Here is a 19,274-nt window from a genome sequence, read left to right on the forward strand (position 1 = left end):
GCATGAAATCCTAGTGGCATTGTAAGATGGAGGTGGCACGAGAGTTAATGTCATATTCAGTGAGGCTGGTTACACGGTATTCTGCCTGCCCGTCAGTCGGAGGCTGAAGAAGCGACCTCAATGGGCGGTGAACACTCGCTGTGGTTTCCCACGTATTCATCTGACCACGTTGTTACAAAATTATCAGACGATGAGGAAAAAACAAACAGAACAAAGACGAGTGAACAGTACAGAAAAGAGTGAAGGGAGTTGAAATGCAATTGTACTTCTGTGCAGGTCAATAAATTCAGTTCGGTTTGAACTGGTCCCTTTGACACAAGTTAACACTGACTTTTGTTAGTTTGATCTCTAGCTTTAAACTGACTTCACATGAAGTTTACCCTTCTGATGCATAAAAGGGAATACGTACAGCTTCATATTAAAGACAGTATATTTTGACAACATTTGAACAAAAGGCCGTAAAACACTTACCCGTTATGGGCAAGTACAGTAATTTTACTCCATCAGTCCAGACTAACACACTCTAAAAGCGTTCCAAATTTAGACCAGACATTCAAACTCACAGTGATGATTATAGTAACAAGCACCAGGAGGTTTTGCGCCAAATGCTGCCATGGTAGAAGCCCCTGGTTCGAATGTATGCCCCTTGAGTGCAATCATGAAAATGGCGCCCTGTAACAGTCGCTCGTAAACCGAACGCGGATCCATATTATGTGCTTAGCAGGTGTCACGTGATGTTCAACCCATGTGTCGTACGCAGGGACATGTCGACTGATAGTCATCTATATGTCCCTAAGAAATCATGAATATGCCGATTTTCCTGATAGGTTTGGTCTCGCCTTCGTACCAAAATGTGGGGTTTTGATGGCTATCATGATATATAATTATGGCACTTGGGGATAGTACATAATGTATGATTTTTTTTAAGGTTACAAATATCTTTTTTTTTAACTTTTCATGCTTCAATACAAAAAAAAAGAAAATCTGCTGCCATCAATAGTCCAGCAATCAAAACTTTAAGGATAAAATCATGGGTTTCTTCTTTCTTTCCGTCTTCTTGCAAGATGTTTGTTTTTCTTGCCTTTTTGATTGTGCTAATTTTAACTGTGCATTTGCCCTGAGTACCGATCGGCAACCCATATAATGATATGCACACTGTCCGCAGTCTCTGGCGCCTGGCACAGAAAGGGGTGTTGTAGTACAATACACAGTATAGTACACAATTCCTTGCACTGTTGCCTGAAATATCTGACTTTCTCACTAGCCTTTTGATGATGTTCTTCTGCGCTGATCTGACGTCACTGCGTGTCTTGCAGAAAGTGCGCAAACTACTCCGCAGTAGTCACGTAAACCAATTTCTGTCGGATTACTCGAAGTCTTGGGGCAAAATGAGAAGGGGGAAAAAGTGTAGTTGTTTGGAAAGCTATTTGTCAACTTTGGAAGTTTATGTTTCTCTCACTCAATCAACAAGCCTAATTTTGAGGGAACCAAAATCTTAACTATAGGAATTACTCACAAGCTGCAGATGGGACCGGTATCAAAGTCTGGCTACTATGAGCTTATGAACTCAAAAGGACAAGTCCACCTTCATATCATAGACATATGGATGGAGTGAATGAAGCAATATCACTAGAGCACGTCAGTGAAAGTATGAGGAAAATCGGACAATCCGTTCAAAACTTATGAATTTTTGAAGTTTCTGCTCAGTCACTGCAAGATGAAAAGATCATGGTGTCACATGATTGATTGTGTCGAACGATATAAAGAAAAAATAACAAAAATTCAACATTATTTTCACTTTTCTTGCACAATAAAAGAACACTTGACTTGCCTCTTCCAGAAGGCAGGAGAAAGAGTATTATCCTTAAACATATACGTTACTGACAATTCAAGGAAATGTGCACTTTAAAAAAAAAATTATGTTTTCTTATATCGTTCTTCGCATGTGACATACGCTATAGTAGTTTTCTCATCCAGCAGTGACTGCGCAGACACTTTTTCATAACTTTTGAACGGATTGTCTGAATTTCCCCAAAATTTCACTGATATTATGTTCTAATAAAATTGCTGCATTCTCTCAATCCCCATGTATATGAAGGTGGAATTGCCCTTTAATAATTTACAAGCTTCAAGCTAAAGTCTTACTCTACAAGACATTCCGCCGAGTGTGAATCTTGCTCACTGAGTTTTGGTAGAAGTCCACAAGTCATCAGTTTAAGCCTAAAACATTGTTTTGAATAGACAAAAATTAATGAAAAACCAGACCGTGCAAATATGGCGTTTCCAAAGCATCTTATCCCATGCTATAATAGCCTACCGGCCGGTCTCTAACCGGTCTTCACTGAGCTTGAGGTTCCCGGAATCGTTATTAGCAGCGCGGTCGTTAATTACGTGTCGGTTTTCGAGGGCTTTTATCTTATGAAGATTGCGCACGCACGAAGGATAAACTTTCGGCTCGCTCCGGGTGGCTGTTTCTCCCCGGCAGACATGGCTGCGGACTCCGGATTTAATGGAACTCTCCAATCTCCCGAATTCCCACCTCGAGGCACGTGTGTGTATCGGTAAAGCAAGCGGACTTCCTGCAATGTTAACACACTCATCATATCATCGACGTAGTCGCTCAAATTAGGAGATAGTTTGGTCACACAGCGTGCGTTTCGAGGAATAGATGTGTGCATTTGTTTTGCCTCGACATTAATGACAGCTTTATATAATAGCTGTCTAGATTTTGTGCACTTTGAATCACTCTCCCAACGCATTATAAAAGCAACCGATAATATGTGATGTGTTGACCAGGGAAAAACTGACAAAATCAATGACGGTGTATCTATCATCTGTCAGTACGGGGATGTACAACTCTCTCTTTTTTTGTATACTACGGGATTTGTACGCATCTGAGATGCTTGTGCATGCATAATGTGTGTCCGTGAGCATTATGGGTAGGACGGCGTCAAGTCGTCCCGAAATTGACACGGGATGGTCATACGAATATGGAATTCTCAATTTCGCATCGAACTTGCTCCCAAACTTGGTTCAAAGCTAGTCAACAGCCGAAGCAAATACGATGCCTGTAGAAGATCACAATAAAGATTGTGAATCTTTATTATAAAAATGTACCTTCGCAAGATGGTAGGGCTATTTTTTTTTTCTTGGCATGCCAAAGATTTCGCAGCCACTCACAATGTTGCCGCCGGATCCTGAGAAACTCCATCGGCAGTCATATGGCTTAATAAGACGCCCTCACGAACAACCCAATTTTATACGACTATTGCCGAATTTGAACTTTTCTTTTATCATGACTGTGTCCATATTTGCTCAATTCCGGGACAGTGTGAAGAGTGCAAGAGGATCCGTATTTCAGATTGCGTTTTGTTCCTTCTCTCTCTTTAATACCGTCATTTCTCACCACGTTATAAGGGAAAGAAGGAAATTTGCATGCTAAGGGTATAAAAGTATCATGTAAATAAATGCTTTAATCAATATTAACGCTTCATTATTACTCCTCATTACCTTTTCATAGATCTCTCCTAGTGTCACCATCTTTCTATATATGGATTTTCAAAGCAATAAATGTAATCAAACAATTCACGTATATTCTGTAAATGCTTTTGATTTTAATGTGGAATGTGAACTGAAAAACTGTGTATTACTATGTGTTATGTACCTGTGCCATAAAGCTCTGAGTAAGATATTATGTTAATAGGTCTGATGCGTTGTCTGCAACGGCATTCCTGTTAAACACTTTTCCAGAAGAAATTTTCCATTGACAAAAATGTTTGCAAAATATACAAACAAATAAAATGAATGTTGTATGGCCGGCAGCATCTCACAATAGTGCTTTAACAATGTCCTTATTTTTTTTTCTTCAAGATATCAGATGTGTAGATTCGTCACTATTGATTCCAATTGGCATTAAATTTGTTAACACATTTCTTGCAGATTTCGTGTCTTTGTCCGAATTCTTTAAGAGTTTCAAATATTTTTCATGAACTTGATTCGCATGTCAAACAGTAACCAACCGTTCGGACACCATGAAAAAATACACACAAAAAACACTCCCTGCCACCTAGGTATATCCTGTCCTCTCACTATTCTTTTTATTTCCCCATAACGTCGAATATACAAAAATCTAGGTAAATATCACAAGATTTCTAATTTGTACTGTACAAATTACATGCAATCATGTATATTTATTGTTATGTACATGCACAGAATACATGAAAATATTTACGTGAATGAATTATGTAAGGGAGCATACACATGAATATATCATCAGTCTCACTAGGAGGTACTAAGAATCATTTTTATTTTGACATCAAAAGCATTTGCAATTATGAAACATTATTGCGCATGCGTTCATCAGAACGAAAGAAAATTTTAGGTTAAAAGTGCAAATCCTCTCAGAGTTGTTTCTGATGAAAAGAACAATCCAAGCTCACAAGGTAACACAGAACACAGTATGCTCGGTAATCTAGACCACAACTGATACCGATTATAATTATCTGAGGTAATTATGCCACCTGGATTTGATAACATACTTATAATCTTTATAGAGTCATCGTGATCGTTAAAAAAAATTAAGTGGGATGAACATATTTTCGCTTAGCTGTGTAGTAGACCAGGCATTAATATCACTCGGAATTTCTTCTCAGTCGTAACATTGTCTCACATAGCATAGTTTCAAGCGTTATTCCAATCCGTGATTGTGGGGGCTCGCGTCGGTTGTTCAACGACCCTATAGAACAGCTTACAGCCTATAGAAAAGATGAAAGGTTTTCTTGTTTCAATAAAACCCAAAATGACGACAAATCGCAAATCTCTTTTTTTTTTGGTGAGGAGTGCGAGGAAATGCAATCAAATAATTGAGTAATTCAAAATTCTACTCGATGTCCTCAGATTAATTAAATGAATCCAATCGATCCAGGGGTGCATCTACATTGGCTCCTCATCCATTGCGAAACGTGTATTCTTTGTCAACACTGGAGGCGAGCTTTAAAACACGAATTTATAAATGCAGAGTACGATTTCCGAACGGTGGGAGAATTTACGACGACGCACTGTCCTGTGCTTGGTATAAATAGCGAGAGGAAAGTCAAGAACCCAGGACTGAATTTTCAAGTATCCTCTTTCACCACGAGGTGGAAACGCAGAATTGCTTTGTGGAATGCATAATGATATGAGTTTGAGTGTGTAGGAAGAGGAATCTGAGAGGCCACTAGCTGAGCATCTTGTGTTGTTTCGGTACAACGAATTCTTGTATGGCCATACTGGACTCGGATTTTCATTTCGTTTGCGTCCGTCGGTGTGGAATATTAAGTTATCCGCGTGAAAGTAGAACAGGATTATTAAAACGGATCCGATTGAGCAGAGGCTGATCATCTCCCTTTCGTTCTCTCGGTTATTCATTCTGGCGCACGAAGGCGTCCCACTCTTCTCTACTCGCCGCGCGAAACCGTCGTCGACACGTGACGCTGTTCTTGAGACTCGTGTATGTCTGGATGAGGTAGCCGGCTTCGATAGCCGCCATGTTGGACCACTTCGGAGATCCTTCCACTTCTGTCTCGACGGCCCGAACCACCAGCGTGTCGTCGACAATTTCGGCTATCTTGACCTCTTTAAAGCCATGGGCACTAGAAAGAATCAGGGAGGAAGAGAGAGGGGAGACGTGTCTGTGAGAGAAAAAAAAAAGATACAGATAGAGTCATGTTTTGAGTGTGCGTGCGTGTGTGTGTGTGTATGTTTGTGTGTGCTCTGTGTGTGCTCTTTCTGTGTAAGGGTGACGGGGGGAATATTTCAATCACTTTATATCCCACAAAGGAATGGTATTACACAAGCTTCTTCGCAGAACGCGTATACCAATGTACACGGAAAAAATAGACGGACAGAAAGACAGACAGACAGACAGACAGGCAGACAGGAAGAGAGAAACAGAGCGAGAATGTGTGTGTGTGTGTGTGTGTGTGTGTGTGTGTGTGTGTGTGTGCCTTTTTTGTGAGTGTGTTTGCTTTACGTGTGTATAAGGAAGTCAACGGAATACAAGAAGTGGGGCCTTTTTAGTGTCCAAATAATGACTGTTCAACTCCGGACGCCTCCAGCGACTGAAAGCGACGTTTTATATTTTTCCTTCTGCCTGTCTCTCTGTTCCTCGTTAATAAGTAGGACCCAATTAGGTAGCGTATCAGGCCAATCAAACTAGTACAAATGACACGTATCTCATAAATATCAAAGCATTCCCCAAGGGCACAGTCTCTCGGTCAACGAAAGCCTTCATCATAATGATACTGGAAGGCAAACTACATTGATGGTCCCTAGGGCAGTTATTTTGTCGATTTGTATATTGAAAGTGACAATCTTTGACAGTTTGAGATACAAAAAAAAAGTCAGTCTAGAAAGAAGCTCTAAATTTCTAGGTTTCTTGGACTGCCCAACAAAAGGTTTAGGGATTATTTATCATGTAGACAGCAATATGTTATACATAATGACATGTCGTCAAATTTTTTACCGATAAAATGTGGTGTGCCCCAGGGCTCAATATTAGGTCCCCTTTTCTTTTTGTTATATATCAATGATATTGTTAATTCGTCGTCTATATTATCATTTATATTATATGCCGATGACACGAATATTTTTTATTCCCACGGTAATATAGAAATGTTGGTATCTACACTTAATGCAGAGTTACCAAATGTATCATAGTGGTTTAAGAATAATAAATTATCACTTAATAGTGATAAAACAAATTATATTTATATTAAGCATATGAAAACTCACACAGATGATCTTGTACATAATATTAGGATTGATAATGTATTTCTTGAACGTAAAAGTTCTATTAAGTTTGTAGGCATTTTTATTGACGAAAACCTAACCTGGAATGATCATATACGTTATGTTACAACCTGTATTTCTAGAAATACAGGTGTTCTTTCAAAGATGAAAAGTTATCTTCCTGAACATATTCTTTTTATGCTTTAAAATTCTTTAATCCTACCATATATTATGTATTGTAATCTAGTGTGGGCTACAAGTTCAAAAACTAAACTCAACCCTATTTATTTACTACAAAAGAAAGCCATTCGCATCTGTACTGGATCACAATACTTAGCCCACACCAGTTCACTTTTTTATCAGTTAAAAACACTGAATATATTTGATATAAATACATTTCATTCTTTGCTTTTTATGTTTAAGTATTTGAACAACTTACTTCCAAACATATTTCACGATTTCTTTAAACTGAATTATACCGTTCATTCATATCCCACTCGTAATTCGAAAAATTTTCATTTAGTAAATCCCACATTATCAATTGCACAAAAATCTATAAGACATAATGGACCAAATCTTTGGAATACACTCCCAGATTATGTTAAATCATGTAAAACTTTATATTCTTTCAAGGCTAGATTGAAAACTATATTACTGTCAGATTACAATCTATGAATATAGCATTTGAGTATATATTTTGTTTTGTTTGATCACATTTCTTTTCCTGTAAATTGGATTTAAAACTACAATAAATATACGCAATGTTTCTGCGTCTATCATTTCATTTCATTCCCATTATCTTCAACATCACCACCATCACTTTCATCTTCATTATCACATTTTTCCTCATCATTACCCTGTCAACGTCATCATACATCATCATCATCATCATCAACATCATCATATTTCACGTTACTCTTATTCGTATCTATGCACTAGGAATATAAAAATATAATGTATTTACAGTGTTTTATATTTTGTAGTATTTATCATTCCGCAAACAATATATTTTTTTTTGTGTATTATGTAGATAGGTCCCTGGGCTGCCATGTGCTCAAGCTTTTGCTTATAGTGGCAGTCCTTCTTCCGCATAATTTCTCAGATAATTATTTGGAAAATTGGTAATACGATTTATATTTTGTTAATGAAATTAATTTACACATCGATTTTCCTTCTTTGAATCATGTACTTGTAATCTGCTTACTGATATTCCATGTGATGTTACTGAAAATAATCTTGATTTATGTATGAAATTGTGTTGGAAGAAAAATAAATCAAACAAACAAACAAACAAAAGGTGCACTACATTTTGGCAATGTCAATTTCGATTCACAGCGTTGGTAGATATCATATACTAGTAGTACAGTTTTTGTCACAAGAGCTAAAATTATGTGTAGCAATGCATAGAAACGTATCCTAACAAAGATACGCATTTTTTAACTTTATTGTTCTTCGTTACGCACAATAGCCCTCTATGATACTCAAACTTTATTATTATCATATGGATTCCGTTCAAATAGGAGAATAATACATTCTTTTGGGGTTTCCCTTTTTGACAATATGTATGTTATAGGAAAGGGAAGCGAGAATACTTTAGCAAATCATTAGAGGGGAATTTTCCTCTTTTGAGCAGACGATTAGATGAGTATCAAACTAACAATTAAGTGAAAGCTTGCGGGCAATCGGATATTTTATGACGTCATCAGGATTATTGCTAAGTAAGTGTTGTCCCGACATTAGCTCTTTGCACGAGTGGCCTTCACCATCACGCCGCTAGCGAGCGATCCTCGGTAGCCAAGTGTGCGCAACGGACCTCATTGAGTATTTTTCCCCACTTAATTCAGACTGAGGAATCAAATTTCGTCTGTTTTCGAGGATGAGACAAAATATCGCTTTCCACTCAGGATACTGAGCAGAGACATTTAAATCCATGTCTCTCTCTCTCTCTCAAAGAAAAAGAAAGATCTAAAATTAAGAGTCATTTCGATCACTTAACAATGAAGCGATTTGCGTGAGCTGCGTTTTAGTCCCGCGTATGCATTTTCGCGTGACAATTTAATTCTCCAATGGTTATGTCTCCTTCGACAATCCTCCGAGATTGACCAGTCTTTAGTTGCTGACGTGTTGATATGTTTTCCATTTTATTTTACAGTAACCATGAATGCTTGTTTGGTGTTGGCGTTTATTTGCTCTCCAGGTCCTTCACTTACTTGGGAGAGCAAATAAACAGATCTATTCGAAGTAATATGCACGACAACAACGAACGCAGTGATATGTAAAAATAAAAAAAAATAAATAAAAGTAAGATGAAAAAATCTGGTCACGTTCATGCCTCTCCTTGTTATAGTAACCGGGACACCAAGATTGAAAAACAAAACAAATACAAGTAATCAAACAGAATGGCAAAGTTTCATTTAAGATCGGACATTAAATACGATGGAAATGATTGATTTAGTCTTTTACAACTGCCCAAATTGGATTCCGCACAAAAAAAGGGTTATGACAGCGCTAAGTAGGCCTACTATAAGATCTGATGTGAGAGATAGATTTTTATTTCTTATTGGTATCATTTCTTTAAGAGAAAGAGTGTGACAGATTAATGTCAGACTTGTAAAGATGACATTCTCACGTACCTTTTTAGTCTTTCATGAATTCAATCAATCATAGTTTATTTCCAATCATCGAAAATCAAAAAACATAGTACGAAGTATACATGTGATGAAATAATATTGTTCAAACTTTTGCAAAAGGTTCATGTAATATATATACGAGACAAATTATAGAACAACATATAACATGTACAATATTTAGGAAAAACACTGTATAAATACTTCGTGGGCGAGCGGAAAATAAATTCGATTATGGAAAATAGTGATCCACTAAAAAGCAAAGCTTGTCGGACGTGGATCGCTAGATAAATAATGAGTAAATGATATACTATTCTATAACAATATACATTTAATTATTTTGAGATACACCGGTTGGGAAAAAAATATAGAATACCAATGCTAGTGCCCGGACACTGCTCATTGAACCACGTGTACCGGGAAAATATGACAAGGATAACACGTTCGTACACACATTCGATTACCCACACGTATATACACTGTAAGACGCGAGACAGTACCGAGAGGAGAGAAGACGGTAACAATACAAGTCTACAAAGAACAAAAGACAGGAAAGGAAGAGGAGAGAAGAAAGAAGAGAAGTCTGCACACAGAACACGCCAAGTGCTGCGACATCAGGACAGGTGAAAGCTCAAGCATGAATTAAAACAATTTAAATTATCTAAGATTTTAAGTAGAAAGTAAATGTTTTCTGAGTTTGTATTTAGATGTAACAAATTTGGGGGAATCTTTTAAACTATTATCTAAATTATTCCAAAGTCTGGGTCCGGTATAAAGAAATGTATTTTGGGCATGTGCGGTTCTCATTAATGGAAGATGAAATTCGTCGGATCGTCGCGTGGGATAGTTATGAACATGACTGTTTCGATGAAATGAATCGTGGAATATTTTAGGTAAAGAGTTACTGTTGTAATTAAACATGAACTGGCCAAGTTGAAACACAAACAAATCATTTACTTCTAATATTTTATGGTCAGAAAACAAAGCATCTGTATGTTCTCGGGCATGTAAATTAAAAACAATTCTAATCGCTTTCTTTTGCAATAAAAGAAGTTTATCAAGTAACATCTGATATGTATTAACCCAAGCAAGAATCCCGTAGTTTAAATAAGGTAGTATCAAACTAGAATAAAGAGTTAATAATGCAGATGAAGGAAGATAATATTTTAATCTATTCATTACGCCAATGTTACGTGATATAATTTTACATATGTTATCAATATGATTCCTCCATGAAAGCTTGTTATCGACGCAAACACCAAGAAATTTAAAAGAAGAAACTTCTTCTAAAGGAGTAGTATCAAATGTTATTTTGCCTGGGAGGCTATCTAAAGAATTACTAAAAAGCATAGCTTTTGTTTTTTGAATATTTAATGACAATTTATTTGCGTATATCCATTGTATAACCTTTTCAGTTCTTCATTGACTGTTCTTATTAAAATGTTTGGGTCAAAGTGAGAAAAAAAAAAGGTTAGAGTCATCCGCGAATAATATGAATGATAGTTTCTCCGAGGATCTACGAATATCATTAATATAAATAATGAATAACAATGGGCCTAATAAACTCCCTTGTGGAACACCACATGCAATTGTTTTACTTTGAGAGTCAAAGCCGTTGACATGTACAAATTGGGATCTTTCTGATAGGTAACTCGTGAACCACTCCAAGGCCTTTCCACGTATTCCATAATGAGACAGTTTGGCGAGAATTATTCCGTGGTTAATCGTGTCAAAGGCCTTGGAGAAGTCCAAGAAGATACCTATTGTGTGTGAAAGTGTGTCGAGTGCGTGTGTGACTTTGTCGATGAGGGCAAGTAGTGCGTGTGTTGTGCTGTGATTTTCCCTGAATCCAAATTGAAAGTTTGAGAATATGTCGCAGGTTTTAAGAAAACGCACTGTCCTGATATAACCTATTCTTTCAAAAATCTTAGAAATAGAAGATAATAAAGATATGGGTCTATAGTTATTGACATCATTCTTCTCCCCTTTCTTGTAAATAGGAATGGTTGTGACAAAAAAATGACATGGAAAATGATTATATGAAACTCTATACAGTCCCATAGATGTCTTTCTAGGTTTTGTTCTGATGAAAGTTTTACCACTTTCCCATTATAATTTTACTCTTTTTATTACAATCAACTGGAAAGGGGAGAACGGGTACGTCTTTTTGAGTCTTTCATAAGGAAAAGCAAATGCGCAACTTCTTTTTCCCTGAAATGTGTATAACTGTGCGGAATCACGTACAAATGAATCTTTCTGAGCTTGCTTCCTGGAGCGTAATGAGGGTTGCAAGTCATTAGAAGCCATCGGCATAATTTTTACCCGGTAACATGGAACTAGGGGGGAGAAATAATCATTCAAGGCGACAGCAACAACGTAAGTCCCCAATGTCGTCTATTTCTGGTCTGCCATACAGTAAACTTACAGAACTTGATCGTGTCGAAGACTGTTTGGTGTTTTTCTTATACAGCCGAGGTGTGTTTTTGCTTCATTGTCGAATCCAGATCAAGAGTGTGTGCTTCAACATGTGACTGAACAGCTCTGCCCACACACAAACAATCCTTGGCGATAGAAAGGAGAATGGCGCAGTTACTTCCTCGTGCATTTTTTAAAGTCACCAACCCTTTGCGGAATCTCCAAACATCTTAATATACCCCTAAAACAGTCTTAAGTCTGGTCCCCCGGAAAACAACGATCAAAGATGCGATATACCATCAGGAGTCATAACTATACTAAAAATCTCTCGGAGTTTGCCACAGCGCATGCGCCCGTGACGACTAATTTTGCGCATGTTTTACTGTGTTTGTTTCATTATGGTAAGTCAGCGAAGAAGCATCAAAATGTAAACAAGAGTATTTTAGGAGTATTTAAAAGAAATAGATGTAATTACGTGTATATTTATACAAGCATATACATTTTCACAGTATGTTTAGAGTAGAGGTGGAGGAGACCGTTATCAATAAGCAGTTTCTTTGACTGGTATAATGGCCCTGGTATCCTATAATTCCACCATAGCTTTTACTGACGGAACAAGCGCCCACACACAAACGCACGCACACGCACACACACACACACACACACACATTCATTCATTCATAATAAATCACTTGAACCTCGGGAACCTCGAGTCTTGCTGTTGTCGTTCTTGAGATTGTTCAGGTTACGATCTTTAAAATCTTATAAACGCGATCCTACCTGTACAAGAATGGCTGACCAATGGTAAAAGTCATCTCTTTTGGTTCTGTCCCTTTCTTCCAAGATCGCACCGTCACGTTCTTTCCACGGATTTCGACCTGCAGGTAAGGCGGGTGGCTGGTGTACACGGCTATCATGCTTGGAGACACACCAAGATCCTGCAGGTACTCCTCGTAGTTCTCTCCGTCCACGAAAATCCACCTGCCTTCGAACCGGGAGGAACTTTGACCCATTCTGCCGTCTTAATCTATTGAAGCAAGACAACGAAGAGTACGACTATAGGCAACACTGTGAGACAATGAACACATCTAAATGAATTTCTAGCTGGTGATGTAGAGCACTGAAAGCTTGTGCTGTTTCTTTTTTCCCCTCTCACCTCGCATTTGCACTCGCTTCCGACACATTTTATATGATTCTCTGTTTAGAGACACACTTCAGGCATGTTCATATCAGTAGGAAGTCGTAATTCTATGCATGAGATACTGGTAGATTATGCCGTAGTTCTAACTGAGGCAGCTTCTTTTTTTATGAAATGGACATATTTATACGGGTATGCGTTTCTTTGTGATCATGTAGCTACACAAAAAGAAAGGAGAAAAAAGAGCGGTACTTTCCACTGCTAAACGGCATCACCTTCTACACAGTCACAAGGGCGGTCATTTTTTTTTTTTGACTCAGTCGGCAGCGCGTCTGCCTCCCTCCCAATCCAAATAATTCGGTTTCCATTTCATTACAGTCTATCCAGCTATAGGTGAGCAATGTTGTGTGTAATTATCCCGTCCCCTTCAGTAAGAGGCAAAATACTCTGTTTCTCGGATAGGACATTAATTTGTGAGTTACTCACGACTCACGCACGTAAAAGGCTCTACTGCACTTCATCCATTCATAGTAAAGCGCGGGGTACCAGCCCGGTGAAGTGGTCCACCTACCTACATGTACCCACACAAGAAAAACGGGTGAATGATGCCAGTCGCTCTTGGTTCGTCCCAGGTGACTGGCAATAGTCAGCAAGCAGTATCTACATACTCGGCACGTTGTGACATACGAGAAGAAGTGAAGAGTTTGATCGCATTAGGAGGTAACTCCATTTTTGGTTAAGTTGAGATATTCACGATTAAAGCTGCTAAAACAAAGAAAACGATAAGAAAATATATGAATATATATTATATATATATATATATATATATATATATGAAACATTTCTAATCATAACTCTAGTAATGTTTCCTATTATGTTACAAGTGAAGCAACACTGGAAATGTTTTATTTGCCTCATCTGATGATGGAATTGTTTTTCAAATATTCAAAAATGGCGCTTGACCCGTTTGCGATAAAAGTATACAGTCATCTTGCAATGTCATTTATCATCGACAGTGCTAACCCGTAGAGAAAGGATGAAGCACTCCAAAAAATTACAATCGGATTTTCGCATTGTTAACTCAAATGCTACTTCAGAGTCTTAAAATAAACGTCTTAGCTATATTTTGCAGAAAACCCCAGTCAATTTGGTTAAGTGGTCACGGAGAAAATGTGGATTGTTGTAGAGCATGCCTTGGGTCTGATTCCTCCAAGTTTAGCACTGGATGCTCTTAGAACTGCATAATGGGTGAACACGATGGACAGAACTTGGAGGGAAGGGATTCCTGACATGCTCCACAGAACTCTTCATTCTCTTTGTGACCACTGAAGCAAATCGGATGGGGTATTCTGCAAAACGTGGGTAATAAGTTATAGTTTCATATCCTGAATTGTATTGGGATTGACTCACTATTTTCAAAGTTATCATTGCGGAGGGTCTCATTGTATTTTTTAGACATATGGTGCAGAACAATGCTCTGCAAGAATAATGCAACACAATAGCTAATAGAGACATCCGCATGACAATAGTAATATAATTTTGATGAATTACAAGTGAAAAAAAGTATTATAAGTAGTAGTAGTAGCAATACTGATATTGATAATGCTGATTACATTGGTAATGATAAAAATGGCAAAATGATCACCCTCATCATCATTGTTAAGATTATGATGATGATTGTGACCATTATAATGATCATAATAATGATAATGTGACTAATGTGATTAATTCACTTTGTAGGTTGTTCAAGGCGCATACATGATTATTATGATAAAAATAATGTCAATGAATATAACATTGCTGGTGGACTTTTTAAGCGGCTTGATTGTATTTTGACATGTCTGATGTAAGCGGATGAATAGCTTAGACAATCATTCATCCATTGATATTTTCATAGCCTGCCTGTCACTATAGAATGCAACTGTATATGTTTCCCGATGGAAACAAATCATACAGGGAAAGTTTCTTTTGCTAGCATTGCTTTAGGCTCAACAGTGCATTTAATTTGCCATCAATGGCTGGACATGCACTACTTAAGCCTTGAGAACAATTTGATTTTTTTTCCTCTTTTTCTTTGAACAGAAAAATATGATAACAATTTTCACGTCACTCAAAAGCAAGAGGATCAAAATCCGACACCATGAAGACTGCTTTGCGGTCATGTACAGCATGGCTAAAGATTATCAGAAATAGAAAATTACTTTACAACAATGAATAAATTGAACAATGAACTTTTTCCATTATAATTTGTAACTCTAAGCAGATGACGATCTTTAAACACGCAAAAACAGTGCAAGAGAAATCCGACTTTGACTTTAAAGGGATTGTACAGTTTCGGTTGAGACCTAACTTCAGATTTCTAACATTTTTGGTGAGGTAATGAAAAACCTCTTATGAAATATGAAAGAGCATGTAATTTTATGAGGAATTCAACGTTTATTTGATGAAAATTGGTTTTGAAATAGCTGAGATATCCAAAAAGAGCGATTCTAATAAAGTGTGGGACCCACACTTTCACACGATCGCTTTGTTTTACCTTGTTTTTGGATGTTTCCGTCATTCCAAACCCGATTTCCATCAAGTAAACTTTGAATTCCTCTTAAAATGGTATGCTCTGTACTATTTCATAAGTGTTTTCTTGGTATCTCGCAAAAAGTTAAAAGCCCAATTCTCATCTTTACCAATACTGTACTATCCCTTTAAACAGCGATTGTGTAAAGAAAAAAAAAAGATAGATGAAATAAGATAAAAAGAAATTACTAAACGAAATCACGTAACACTGTAGAATATCGAACCCACCTCTATAATTACCGCGGGATCACGTGCCGCAAAGTCACGCACACGTTTATGAGGGACAGAATGATGTGGAAAGATAACGTAGCTCACCTGCAATGATGCTGACGTCAGTACAGAAGAGGGTGTTTCTGTTTTGTTTGTTTGTTTCTTCTTTGAGGCCAACTGGGTACGGTTTACTAATGCGCTCAAATCTATTGACAATTATTTTCCACGCGCTGGTAAACATTGATCTGTTCTCCGTTGAAATGGTTAAATGCCTCATTCATTAATCATTCATTACCTGTTGTCTTGCGTCAGGTAAGCTAGTTTGACGAGTTCTTCATTTGCCAGGAACATTGAATTTGAACGTTTTAACCTCAGTTTGTGCCATTACAGGCATTTTCGGCCAGCCTCATTTCTTCCATTATATCAGACTGAGATATGTTTTGGAAAAGGCAGGGAGGTAAGACGTCTCACCTCCCTGGTGAAGGTGATATGACGGTCTGCAGGTGTGTTGCCTATATGGGAGGGGCATAAACTTGTGTTTATAGAAAATGATGAGGGTTCAAATCCTCTGTGGCAGATAGTCTTGCCTTTACCCTATCAGCCACAGTGCCTACTCTTTTTCATACTGTCTTCAGCATACTTTCCCCCTGCACCCAGTGATACCACAGCACCTATTCCGCTCTTGTCTAATTTCCCAGACCCTTTGCCGGTTGTGTATAGTCCCTTCCACAAAATGTGCCCTCCGCTGCGGCTGCGACGAAGTCGCCGCCTTTGCCGAAAGCAGACAACCATCTAGCTTAATAACCCGCTTTTGCTTTTGTCGTCAGAGGGCGTTGATATTCCAGTAAGAAATCAGTACAAAATAGATGGTCTGGAAGACAGACTAATTCCAGCCCAGTTTGGAGACGGAGCTTCTCCACAGCTGTTAGAAACAGTGTCGAAATCCACATTGTTTTCTACAATGCGACAATATTCTTCGCAACAATTCCATTAGACACTAAGATCCACAAAAGTGTAAATATACAATGTGTATACAGATATATAACACACTTATAATCAATTCTCGCTATCGCCAATGACGTAAAAAACTCCTGCGCACGCTGAAGAGCTCTGTCACAGGTGCACTGTGGGATTCCTCGGTCCCCTTGTTCGCTTCCGGTTGTCTCACGCGAGTCGCAGTTCCCATACGATTCAATGGAGTTCTTTCTCTGCTTTTCCGTTGTTAGCCCTTTTTTTTTCTTTGCTATAATTCAGCTTAAAAGAGTTGAAAGTGTCTAAGCTTTACTGATTTGCGGTCACTAGAGTCATGGTTCACTACAGCAAGGCTTCAATGTGCTGGTCACATGATGGAAAGCGAAGAAATCTTCAACAAAAAATACCTCTTCATAAAGACAGAGCGTGATGTAAGTGCATGTGCAGCCAAAACCGGGGCAAGTTTGTCCCATGAGCTATCCCATGATGCATCTAAAACGCTGCTCTGCGCACGTCACCTACGTATTGGCGATACCCTCAATTATTTTGCTCGTGCAGAGGTAAAGGAACCTTTGAGAAATAGTTTTTTTCCCCAACATTTCACTGAAAACCAACATCCTCGTGGGAATATGGCATTGACTTTCTCCAATGATTTAGAAATAAAATATTGAAATCGTTTAAACAGGAACATGACGGACCTGTCCGATGTTGTTATTGTTGTTGTTCGTTGTTGTTATTTGTTGTTGCTGCTGTTTGTTTGTTTGTGTTTTTAATTTGTTGTTTGTTTGTTTGCTGTTGTTGGGCTTTTTTTCTTGGGGGTGCATCAATTGCAGATCACATTTTCCGGTGCAGAGAATCCTTAAAAGCAAGAGAACTTTCAAGCTTTCCAAATTTGTCTCAGATTACAAAAAGAAGGCGTTACCATTAAAGATGTGAAACACTAGGATAAATGAATTCAATCTCTTATCGTGATCAATTATACACCTATTTTCAAACTACAGATAATTATCAAGGTTTGAAGCTGGAGCATGAAGCTCCCATGGTTTTGTTATTGTTGCTGTTAGAAACTCTAATGGTTTTGTTATTGTTGTTGTTAGAAGCACTCAGGTTTTGTTATTGTTGATGTTATGATCGTAATTATTGTTGTCGCTGTTATTGTTTCGATGGTGTGATTTCTCTTTGTCCCCTCTTCCAGAATCGCCTACGCCTACACCACTACTAAAGGGGCCAACTGCATGGCTCCGGCGCTCAAACATGTGATCTCATGGTCACATGCGAAGTGGAGATCGTTATACGGAGTCGGATTCCGCCATTTAATCTAATGCCGCACTCACTGCTTTTGGTGTCTGCAGATAGAATGGAGATGTTATCTCGTGAAGTGACCGGCGAAATTGAAGTGCTCCTCCCGATATTTCCGGCATAGCGCATTCTGCGATTCGCGCTGATCACACTAGTTCAAAAGCAATAGCAAAACAACTCGACAACATTAGCAGGAAATACAACAGGGCAAAATATTGACCCAGAAGTACCTATATAGCTACACAAATCTACATCATTGTATTAATAAACATCTTTGGAACTCTAATTTAGAGGAACACCCTGATATCAATCTGAACTGCTTCAATTTGGAGGTATCATTCACAACCCGATTTAACTGAAGGTTTGGATCAATTTTCATCTGGAAAAAAGGAAGAGTGAGTGTCAGGGTTTCATTGTCCAAATGAAGGCATGTTTCGAGGTAATCTGAACTCACATCTATTTGACAATTCCTTACAGACTTATTCGGTCAAGAAAACCGCTGTAACTTTATGTCGGCCATTACCGGGGGGCTTCCAAAATAAGAAGCGATTAATCATTGTTTATGAGGAGAGTGGAATCTACAAGCCCTGCTTTTTAGCTGTTTCCTCTATTTCCAACAAGTTTGACTCTGTGTTTTTCATAAGAGTCTCAATATCTATTGAATTTCAGCTCCGACATTTTCCTTGATTCCATCGTTGTTCTGATTTTGTGTCATTATTTGTATTCAAATGTTTTACTGCAATTGTATTTTTTTTTGGAAACAAAATGAAATAGAAAGATAATTCACCGGGTTACGCAATGAGTCAGGTGCATTGATATGTCTGTACATAAATCAACTATTGTTAGATTTGAGGTTAGATATAAGGACCCCCCCCCCCCCATTCCCAGTTGAAAGGTCCTTGTTATCCAAATGTACGTTGACTTGATGCCTTTTGGTCTTTACAAAACCAAACCACTAAATACTTCATTAAAATGTGCATCATAACATATATCTTAAACATGTTTCTCAATTTCTTTCAGCAACCTGTTAAGCTCCACCTTTGAAAAGAAAAGAAGAAATGCTCCGTTAGAACAACTTCATTCATAATCCCGCGAGAACATTTTACTCCTGAAACACCTCAGCTGAACAGTATGTGCCTTACCATTCATTGCTATATATATTAATAGATTTGTCAGAAACCTTTGCATACAAGAGAACAAATTCATGTGATGTTGTTGTGAGTAAAGTGCAGATAGTAATACCAATGAATGGTAAGGCTCATAACTGTATATGT

The 19,274-nt window shown here is 37.9% G+C and overlaps 1 protein-coding gene across 1 annotated transcript; it reads right to left on the reverse strand.

Moving 5' to 3' along the window:
• Nucleotides 1-5,398: 5,398 nt before the first annotated feature.
• LOC139710299 (fatty acid-binding protein 12-like) lies at nucleotides 5,399-12,823 on the reverse strand. The gene is made up of 2 exons (XM_071622226.1): nucleotides 12,591-12,823; nucleotides 5,399-5,630 (listed from the first exon to the last, which is right to left on the reverse strand). The coding sequence occupies exons 1-2, from the start codon at nucleotides 12,821-12,823 to the stop codon at nucleotides 5,399-5,401; spliced, it is 465 nt and encodes a 154-aa protein (XP_071478327.1).
• Nucleotides 12,824-19,274: the final 6,451 nt, after the last annotated feature.

This window comes from Diadema antillarum, unplaced genomic scaffold (assembly GCF_040938485.1).
Source record: "Diadema antillarum isolate AM-2024a unplaced genomic scaffold, OU_Dant_1.0 seq00001520_RagTag, whole genome shotgun sequence".
Lineage (NCBI taxonomy): Eukaryota > Metazoa > Echinodermata > Echinoidea > Diadematoida > Diadematidae > Diadema > Diadema antillarum.